Source organism: Haliaeetus leucocephalus, unplaced genomic scaffold (assembly GCF_000737465.1).
Source record: "Haliaeetus leucocephalus isolate CR32 unplaced genomic scaffold, Haliaeetus_leucocephalus-4.0 Scaffold2, whole genome shotgun sequence".
In the NCBI taxonomy this organism is placed as follows: domain Eukaryota; kingdom Metazoa; phylum Chordata; class Aves; order Accipitriformes; family Accipitridae; genus Haliaeetus; species Haliaeetus leucocephalus.
The window spans coordinates 8,556,239-8,567,098 of NW_010972438.1; the positions used below are offsets into that span (position 1 = coordinate 8,556,239).

At 38.3% G+C, this 10,860-nt stretch overlaps 1 protein-coding gene across 1 annotated transcript; it reads left to right on the forward strand.

The window, feature by feature from the left end:
* Positions 1–136: 136 nt before the first annotated feature.
* THOC7 (THO complex 7 homolog (Drosophila)) lies at positions 137–8,753 on the forward strand. Its single transcript, XM_010570968.1, has 7 exons — positions 137–411; positions 1,269–1,396; positions 1,761–1,847; positions 3,298–3,355; positions 6,938–7,004; positions 7,116–7,185; positions 8,402–8,753. Exons 2-7 carry the CDS (start codon positions 1,288–1,290, stop codon positions 8,467–8,469), a joined length of 459 nt encoding a protein of 152 aa, XP_010569270.1. The 5' UTR covers positions 137–411; positions 1,269–1,287; the 3' UTR covers positions 8,470–8,753.
* The last annotated feature ends 2,107 nt before the right edge of the window (positions 8,754–10,860 follow it).

A 10,860-nucleotide genomic window follows, 5' to 3' on the forward strand; every position in this document is an offset into this window, starting at 1 on the left:
CCCCGAGCCCGACCCCCGGCCTCTCACCCCGCAGACGGGCCTGCATCCTGGCCCCGACCCCACAGCCCCGCTCCCGGGCCCTTCGTGCCGGGGCACGCCCGGGCCTTGGGCGCCCCCCGCCCCCAGGCCTCTCCGCCCGGGCCCCAGGGTCCCTCAGCCCCGCGGCCCCGGGACGCCTGCCGTTGAACAGATCCTCCCGGTTTAGCCCCGGGAATCGTTCCCTGAAGGCCCGGGGTGAAACCCGCGCTCGGCCCTGGGATGCGGCTGCCCCTTAAACGGGAGTTTTTCCTCAGATGAAGTTATCCGCAAGCGGCTTCTGATCGATGGCGACGGTGCTGGTGACGACAGGCGGATCAATTTGTTGGTGAAGAGTTTCATTAAGTGGTGTAATTCCGGATCTCAGGAGGAAGGGTACTTGTTTTCTGGGCTTTTTTTTTGTTGTTTTTTTTTTTTTGTCTTGCAACTGATCGGCTTGCATTTCAGTGGAAAACTGGGCTTGATCCGTTTTGAAAAGATCCCTGTTAAAATGTATACATCTGCTTTTCAGTATGCCTCTGTGGTGTTTCCAGTACAAACGCCAAGCACTGTGGTAGGCGATGAGGACTAGAGACGGGTCAGAAATTACTGAAGGCTGCAGGCTCTATCATGAAATCTGCCAGCGCCGCTCCAATGCCCTCAGGATTGTCGTGCCGCTGCGTGATCCGTCCAGGAGTCCCGCTATTGTAACAGGATCATGACTCGAATATTTTAGTTGGCAGTTCTGCATTTGTTCTGTTAGGGAAGGGTAATACTGCTGGCATTTCTGCTGCTGCGGTTCTCTTGTTTTTAAAAAAAAAAAAACAACAGGCTAAAGTAGTAAGAGATGAGTGACAATGTGGTGTTCTGCTTTGGGGTCCGTACAAGTACCGGATATAAATTCCTGGAGGACACAATATAACGATTGTGTGTACAGAGAAGCACTGCTGTATTAAAATACTAATCTCGGTGGTCCCAGAGTCAGCCCTAGCTGGAAAGTTTATAAGCCCTGGATCAATCTGCCCATTGCTTTAATACACACTCTACACCTATAAGGACATGATGGTGGAATTAATGGGTGCAATGTTTCTAACAAGAGTTTCAAAAAATTATACATTGAATCTTGGAAATATTTCTTTAATATTCTTTTTATTTAACTGTTCCTTACGCTACATGAGGCTTTGTTTTCTTGTTTTGTAAAGGTAGGGGGTATTTTTATGCTGCATAGGGATAAATATCTTGTCTGTTTTCAGTTACAGCCAGTACCAACGAATGCTGAGTACTTTATCACAGTGTGAATTTTCAATGGGAAAAACTCTTCTGGTGTATGATATGAACCTGAGAGAAATGGAAAATTATGAAAAAATCTATAAGGATATAGGTAACTATGAGAAAATATTACTGGTTTCTGTTTGACAATTTCTCTTTTATGACCAAGCTTGAGCCAGTTCTGGTGAGCATAATATATACCTATGATGAGTGGTTTGGTTTTTTTTCTTTTTTCTTAATTGATAGCACTCAAAACATGTGCTGTAAGCACCTTATCAGTATATAAAATACAAAGAAAAGCTTTTTTAACCTATTGAAGTGTATGTAGTTTTGAAGCTGATGGAGCTAGCAGGCCACTATGTCATAAATGGCTCTTTATCTTTTCCTAATTTAGCAGAATGGCTTGTTTACATGTATTATTTGATTTTAATATAACTCTGTATATCTTCCTTTTTTTTTTTTTTTTTTTTTTCAAAAAAACAGTATAGCTGCAGCACATGAGAAGATTTCTGAATGCAAAAAACAAATCCTCCAAGCAAAAAGGATTCGGAAAAATCGCCAGGGTAAGGAGCAATATCTGTATTTACACTGGTCCGTTTCATTATTTTGTTATTTTTTAAAATACATTGTATCAGAAAATAGATCCCAAATTTTTGAAAGTGCAAGGGAGTATACTGACATGGTGAATACTATAGTTAGTCTGGTGGGTTCCGCACCCACTACTGAAAGTTTTTGGTGGATGAGGCAGGCAAGATGGAACCAGTAGATCTCAATGACGTAGAACATCAGGAAAACCTAAAAAGTTCAGAGAAATGTTTTCAGGCCGAAGAAAAACCCCAGAAGCATCCTATCACAATTCAGGTGTCTTGAGAAGAGCTGAAGCACATTGTTAACAGTGAGACAAGAGTTGAAGATGCTTACACCCAGCACTGAGGATCATGCAAGTGTATTCCTTCAGCTCTTAAGGGAAAGTAATGTCTTGGCATACACAGGGACAGTGATGCCAGTTACACACCCAGCAACTCTGTATGTGTCCTTACTGAATACCTGTTATGGGAGGTGTACTTTTTCCCCTAGTCTTAAAAGTATATGCTGATAATTTAAATTGAAGCTTGAAGCATTTCCCTGTGGTACTGTCTTATCAAAAGATTAGCAATGATAAGAAGCAAGAATTTGTTTTTCTTGATAAATGAAATGCAAAAAGAAAATGATTAAAAGTATAACAGATGAAACGTTTTAAATACAACCGTTTGATCAATTTTTTGGATAATTGTAGACTCAACTGGAAATTAAAAGAACCTTAACCAGTAGGAATGTAGAGTTCTTAACATCTTCACAAACATAGGCCTGAAGTGTTTGCTTTTTGATATGTTCTGTCCAGCCTGCAGCACAGATTATTCCATGTGAATGAGGTAGTTGGCGTATGTACAATCTTACTATCAGGAAGTGGCTGTTAGATGCCTGTAAAACCATGATGATGTTGCTAATGTGTAATACAGTTTAAAAAAAATAATCCTGTTGTTTCTCATGCAGCATTTTATACTTTTTTTCTAAAAATCTGAAATGTTTATGTGTAACATCTTATCAACACTGTTTTCTGTACATATAAATTACATTGTATCTAAAACCAATGCTTATGTATCATATACAAAAGACCAAGTGCTAACTAAAGGTCATGTTTTCTGGCCTTATCCTTTACGAATCACTAGTGCTGAGTAAGTTTGACTAAGTAGATGATGGCCTACAATCATATCTGTAGTTTATTTAAAATCTCTTCTGATGTAATCATCTACTTTGAAATGTTATAGCATGGCAAAAATTATACATATTTTTATATATGTATATCTGCAGGTACTTTTTTATATATGTAAGGTGTTGTGTACAAATTTGAAAAACGTTAAAATGGTTTTTCAAGAAGGAGAAAGAATCTGTAACATTCTACGGTACCTGATTTTTGGTTCTTGAATCTATACTTTCAGAATTATTTAGACTAACTATTTAAATTTCTTTCAGAATATGATGCATTAGCCAAAGTCATACAGCACCATCCAGACAGACATGAAACACTGAAGTAAGTACATCAAATTATAATAAGCCAGTAAGCTAGAAGTCACCAGATTTGACAGTTCCTTGCTTTCAGTTTGACCTTTCCTTGCTCTGATGTAATTTCTTTTGACACAAGAAAAACTTGGGTTTCGTTTTAAAATTGTGCCCTTATCAGCTTTCTTTAATTAATCTCCATCTGTGTGGATTCAGACACATTGCCAAGTGTGTTTATTTGAATTTTTTTCTTTCTTAAGGTGAATAAGTGAACTCAGATGTAAATGCACATCTAATGTCAGCTTACCAGGGATGAGTTGCTCAGAAAAGAGAGGTAGTGGGGAAGTGCTGTAACGTGCGCCAACAAGGGATTCGGTAGTCGCGCAAAATACATAATACACAAGCAAGTAAGGTGGCATGAGAGAAAGCAGGAGAAAGCTCTTAGGTTTTCTTTATGTTTTCCTTATAGTAGTTGTTCCTGCATGCCCGGTTATAAATTACTATGTTGTGTACCACAATATAACCTGCCCTGGCATGCAGGTTATACCTACCTGTTGTCCAACTTGTCTTGCATGTAACTTCCAGTATTGCTTGTGCCATTGTTGGATTCGGATCACTATCTGTGCTTTTGGGTCATTTTGCGCAGTTGTGGGGACATAATCTTTTTAACTTTATCAAGCTACAGAAGCATTCCTGGACTCATTGCATCTTTGAGTTTGTTCTTTTTAACCTGATTAAAGGGGTAGCACGGGGTTACTGTTTTTATTTAAGCTCAGTTTGCACTTACCCTGATGCCTACTTTCAGCGAAATTGCAGAGGGAGGCTGTCTTTTCATGTTCCATGGCATTTTACAGGAAACGGAAGATTTTTTTGTTACATTATTACCCTAGGAGTAGGAATTTTCTAGCTATAAACCACTGAGAATATTTCACACATTTTTTTCTTGCATGTTGTTTTTCTGTGCCTTGATTTCATTACCACAACTTTGATTATTACAGGCAATTCTCATGAGGCTTGACTACTTCTTACTTCATTAGTCAGCATGTGCTGTTTATCAAGTGAGGCTTCAGAATAAAGAATTACCAAGAGTGAAGTTTTTCAGATAAGTCAACTGATTAACAATGGAAACAACTAAATGATAATTTTTTTTTCTTAGAAGATGCCAGGTTGTTTAGGTTTGGAGGGGTTGTTCTAGTTTTGCTTAACGCATCCAAGCGCAAGTTTCTTGAGCAAAGCTAGAAATGGTCGTAAGTTACGGCTAGTAAATTTGGCATTTTGTCTTTTCTTAAAACTAATTTTATCATCTCTTTAGAAGAGTATGTTACAGTTAGAAATACCAGTGTGTTTATCCACTGGAAGAATGGCTACAATGTATGCCCTTTTGTCCTTAATCCCTCATATCTGTAGTCAAAGACACAGGCTTGAACTATAACAGAGTACGATCCCCCATTTTACAGATGGGGAAAGAGGACACAGTAACAGAATGGAGCATTTTTAAAGGGACCTTGGCTTGTAGGTATTTTAGCTTTAACTGACCTTTCCAAGTGTATAGACTTTAAATATAGGAACCTGACGTAGTTTTCATCCAGTGTTTTAATTACAAGGCTTCCTTTCTCTCCAGTTTGAGGAAAGTATACAGAAAATCGTACTATGACCCAAGAAGGACCACTCTTAAATCAGAACGGAGGAAGCCTCACTAACAATATCACACTTTCCATGGAACTCTTAATCACTAAAAACTCTTGAGAAAACTTCTTGCAAGGAGAAATGTCATGGTTTATTGCAAGAGTTACATTTATAGTTTTTGCAGGTTATGTGGTAAAATAGGACAAAGTTCAGAAAAAAACTTTCCTTATGCTTTTAAGAGACTGTTTCTTGGAAAAACTAGTCACACAGCACAAAAGAAGAGAAGCTGTTATCGGCTTAGTCACAAGGTAAGGCACAGGAGCCAATTCAGGGAGTGACAGGAGCTGAACTACTAAATGGCAGTGCCCACAGTGTAATTAGACGTAGTATCAGAAGAGCTGTTAAGAAGACCAATAAATGACACTGAGTCTTAGAAAAAGAGATACAAAAAATGAGAAGGCTAGGCAAAGATTCTCTGGAGTGGAAAGTAAAAGAAGTAGAATTCCAGATGTAGCTTTGGATGTTACCAGAAGAAAATTGCATGTCTTCTCACAGTCTGCTTATACCTGACAGCACGGCGTAAACAGCAAGATTTGGCCAAATGGAAGTCTTTCAGAAACTAGAAACCAAATACTAGCGAAATCACTGTATAAGCCTATAAGCTGTTAGCCTGTTTCCATTAAAGGGGGGGATAATGTCACACCCAACCCTCTTTCAGGCATTCCCCTCAAGGTACCAAGCATACTGGCTCAAAAAAAGACAACACCGTCAGGCAGCACTAAAACAGATCTTTTTTCCCAGCCATCATGAGATACTTAGGACTGGAGGCCATTTTGTGGTTCCCTGCCCAGACTAGTTGCAGCAGCTGTCAGTGCTTCAGAAAAAAAGAGGTTTATTTCCTTGCTGACCCCTGTATGGCTCCGCCTGCTACTTAATCAGGGATGGTCAGCCTCAATCCACTTCACCTTTAGAGAAACAGATTGTTCTCATTGCATGGAGCATAAATTATAGTAGACATTAGAAGAAAAGTAGAAGGGCCAAAGCGGAGGTTTGAGTGTAAGAGTTGATGCTCCATCCTCATTTGAAAGCTAGTGTACATTATGGTACCTGTTATTCTTTGCCCTACCTCAAAAAAGATTGTGGTGGTCCATGGTGGGTCCAAGTGAGAACAGAAAACAATCAAATGCTTGCAGAATGATCCTGAAGAGGTGTTGAAAGATGATGTGTTTCAAAAGGATATGAATAATAATGAAGATTATAGGTGTTGCATGTTTCCTCTATCTCTTAATGCCAGAGGCAATCAATTAAAATAAAAACTGGTATTTGAGAAGGAAATGAGTATTTATATGGATCACAGCGTTAAATTCTGTGTGCCAAGGCTTAAGCTGTATCTTGTAGTTTCATCAAAAAAGTGGATTATTCTATGTATGCCTATTGTAAAGTCTACATGTTATCCAGTACTCTGTCTGGTCAGGCCGTTGTTGGAGATGAGGTACTTGACTGTGTTTGGTCAACTGTTGTGTCTAAGAATTGTTGTGTTTGTATGTTGGGTGTGTAGGTTTATCAAATATGTTGTTCTGCTGATGCTATGTTTTTATTTAATCTATTCATGTCAACATAAAAAATCTGTGAAGTAGCAAACCCTCTGAAGATGCCATGGGTCTTTAATGTAATCCACTTCTTTAACTTTCATTGTATGGTCTAGTTAATAATGTGTTTGAGACAGGACTGAATTGTTACAGTCCAAATGCCCAGTGTACAACTGTATTCTAGCTTGGAGGCCTTGTTTCCTGTAAAAGACCTTAAATTACAAGTTTATGACATAATAGTTTAACATTTATGTGAAGTGGCCTTACCTCTATGCCATTTCATTTGTTATGCTTTGTTTACCTATTTATTTAATGGTTCTTTTTCCTCTACTTAGTTCAAATCTATTTTGCAAGAATTTTACAGAACTTTTTAAAAAATACTGACACTTTATTTTCAGGCAGCTAGAAGCTTTGGGAAAAGAACTGCAACATCTTTCTCACATTAAAGAAAATGTCGAAGATAAGGTAGGTTTTTCATAGAGATTGTTATATAATAATTTATTAGGAACATAATTAATGGAGCATCTGCTCTGTATGTGCTCTCTGTTTCCTAAAATACATGTTTTATTGTTCCAGCTGGAGCTGAGAAGAAAGCAGTTTCATGTTCTCCTGAGCACCATCCATGAACTTCAGCAAACCCTGGAAAGTAAGTGGTGTTCTTAGGTAATATATATAACTGGGTTGGGTTTCAGTGGATCAAAAGGAATCACAACTTTCCAGCAGTGTGCTAAGCTATGTGCTATTGAGGTTGGTGAACTCTTGCATCGGCAGCATTTTTTTCCCAGTAGTAGTCCAGAGCCGGAGACTGCTCAGAAATTTTTTTCTTCTACAAGCTAGCCACTGTGTCATTTCCTGATTAGCTTCAGATTAATCTGTAGGCAGCAGACTTCTTTAAAATATGGGGATGGAGAATAGCAATGTGAGGTCGGGTTTTTTTTTAAACAGAAAAAGTATATCTTACAGAAGAGTATTCTTGTGCATGGTTTCCAAACCTATTTGTATAATTTCTGTTTCGGTAGTTTTGAACATGTCACTGCCATCATGGTATTGTTTGAGGCTTTACTAAAAAGAAATTGGAATACAGGAAAGCTAAATGACTTACCTACTCAGACAGTGAGTCTGTAATAGAGTAGGGACCAAAACTGTCATATGCAAGAGCTAAATTCAGGAATTTAGTCAAACTCATCTTTTGTCATACAAATACTTAGTATTTTCAAATCAGCATTTACTTTTCATGCTCTAATATGGATAATATTGTTTTAAATATTATTTGCTGGATTTTTGCCAAGACAGAATAATTGGTATAGCCTTTGATGTGACCTGATTAACATACAGAGATGGCTATAAGAGCAGACTTTCATTCTCTAAGGCCATCTAGATCTTCTTAAGCAGAATGAACTGTTAATCCTAAGTGCACTTTACCAGAAGGTTATTGTTGTTATGTGTTACTAACACTTCCTTAAGTATTAGTCTCTAAAATACATTTTCACATGAATGTATAGATTACCTTTCAGCTTCTAGTATTTTGTGAAGGAAGTAACATTTTAGTGGAAGGCACAGCTTCAGTTTGAGATAAACCGTTAATAGGCAAAGAGAAGGCATGTAATTTGAAGCAATACAGTACTTGTTTGCTTGAATTGATACTATAGGGTTTACTCCATGTTTCCTGTAATAGCTGTTACAGATAACAGCTTTAAAAACTTGGAAGGATTTTTTTTGTTTGAACATAGCATTTTATATAATGAGATACTCAACTACGCATTTAAGGCAATCAACATAAAATATTTTAAGTGGGACACAGCTCTGCACTATAGTCTGTAAATATAACCAAGCATGTTTGACTAACTAATATTGAATTTTAGATGATGAAAAACTTTCAGAAGCTGAAGAATCTCAAGAAACCCAGATGGAAACAGAGACCAAACAGTAGATGTAATATGAAGACTGACTATACTATTGAAGAACGTCCAAGTGTCTTCACTTGTGTTGAGACCAACAGTAAGAGAGACAGAGCCAAAAAAGTTTTCTACTGTTTCTGTGAATTTTTATACAAAAATACTTGGTTTGCTTATGCTTCAGGGCAAAAAAAAAGTTACAGATCTGTGCAGACAAGCACTTTGTGTTAATCCACAAACTTTGTAATTTGTGACAAATATATTTTGTTTTACAAAGGATGAAGCTTCTGCATAGTACTTGTGAATTAAAGTGTTTGCAAAATGTTGTCAATAAAAGGTGTCTACAAGGAGTTTCCTATTTTTAGTAGGCATTGAGCCTAACAGTAATGGCTCCTTTTCTTACTTGACATTGGACTGAGGGTAGTGCATCTTTGCCTAAGTCCCAGCTTCCATAGACTAGTCCAGATGGGATCTAAAACTGAAAAAAGTAGGGGCTTAATTTTTCAAAGTAGCTGCCATTTTAGAACTTACCTGTGACTAGACTAGAATTTGCTAGTTTCATATAAAACAAATTACTTCTATAGAATTAATGCTTGTCAAGGGGTGGTAAAACAACAAAAATCATACTGTACTAGCTTCATTTTTTTCCTTAAGGTGATGCAAAGAACTGCAGTGATCTGAGCCTCGCTATGCTGTGTTCTGTGCAAGCACATCAAAAGTCACATTTTGAAATAACACATTTAAAACTGCAACTTAAAAGCTTTGTTCTTGTAGAACCGGGAATCTAATCCTGATACCATTTATAATCTGCTTCTGGATTTTATCTGTCAGTTGGCTATTATGAAATACATCATAGTTCCTGAAACAGATGGTGGAACCCATCCTTTCTCATGATGACAAACCAAAGCAGTAGAGCGGCAATCATGATGTTAAAGAATCTCAGATACTTTTATTATTAATAGGGAGCATGGAATCTATCCACCTGGATCATCCCACAGTTTGAGCAGTCTGTTGGGAGGTAGGAAATACAGGTTTCAACCTTCCCAACAAGAGGAGAGAATTGAATTATGTTCTAAGCTTTTGTAAGGTGGGGAGGAAGGAACAAGGGGCAGCAGTAGGTCCTATCACTACCTGGTAGCCATGTTCTAAAACACCTGTTACATCAAGCCTTCCAGTGGTTTGGGTAAAGGAACACATTTTGGATCTCACTCAGACCGAGTCATAAGCATACATGGTTGAAGTAAAATAACGATGTTATACAGAATAGAGCTGCCTCCTCAAACTAGGTGCCAGCTGAGGGGGATTTCCAGGATTGTGACTTTGGACTTTTATAGTCTAAATGCCATATAATTCCCATTCTCAGTGGCTGCGGGTCTACGTGCGTTGGGCTGAACAGACATATCTGAGCTTGTTTTGCTTGCATTCCAAGTTTGCAAGGCAAGCCAGCTGAACGGGAAGTCGTACAACTTCGGTAGCGCAGTGCAGCCCTGGACTAATGAGCTGTCAAAAGTCTTCTAGTTCACAGCTGGTCAACTCGGAACACAGGGGAAGCTCAGGTTTGCCTGATAGAGCCTGTGTAGACATGCAGTGCTTCTCATGCACTACAAATTTTGCAGATTGGGGTGGGTGGGGGGTGGGTAAGCAAACAAAAGGGATTTAATATGAAAAATACACTGTCAAAAAGTATTTAGTGTTCTGTGGTTTTTTTTCCCCTCCTAACAACAGTGAATAGTAAAATACATTGTAAAGCAGCGATACTACATTATTGCCAAATTAGGGAGGAGTCACTTTCATGAATATATCAATTATGAAGACCATAAATGACAAAGTCTCAAGACACATTTAAAGCATATTAACATTTTTTGTGGTTGAAAGGCTCTCCATGAGCTGCCTGGATTGTATTTTGGTGCAGAGGTGGATGACATTTACCACCTAAAAATGGTTTCTGTAACAGCATTGTCATGAAAAACCTCAAATTTTTCCATTCATTGTTTACACAGTTCTTTGGAAATTACTTGGATCACTCATGTATCTTATTTCAGAACTTGCGCTGCTCTGTACAGAACCTGACCAGAAACATGCCAATGTGTGAGTCTGTCCCTCTGGTAAGGAATACATACGCAGAAACAAAAGTTGTACGGAAGAGAAGCAATACAAACGCACAGCAAAGTAAGGAGTATATTCTAGTTTGAATTACAGTGATGCAATCATGAAAAGCCACTACTGCCCTAGAAAACCAAGTCGCCCTAGCACAGTATGGCAGCAAGAGAATGATATTACCATACTGCCTTGGAAATCAACCAAAAAAAAGCGACATCAATTCATTGCAAATGCAGGCTCAGTGGGACGTTGGAAATCTTTGCTCCTATTTTTTTCAGTATTTATACCTCTAACCTCTTGCACATTAGATTTGTGCCAAAAGAGAA

Bases quoted from the DNA above. Each gene is read 5' to 3' on its own strand.
- THOC7 (XM_010570968.1), top strand. From the start codon at position 1,288: ATGCTGAGTACTTTATCACAGTGTGAATTTTCAATGGGAAAAACTCTT. The intron at 1,848-3,297 runs GTAAGGAGCAAT...AATTTCTTTCAG, and splicing joins GATTCGGAAAAATCGCCAGG to AATATGATGCATTAGCCAAA. The intron at 7,186-8,401 runs GTAAGTGGTGTT...ATTGAATTTTAG, and splicing joins ACTTCAGCAAACCCTGGAAA to ATGATGAAAAACTTTCAGAA.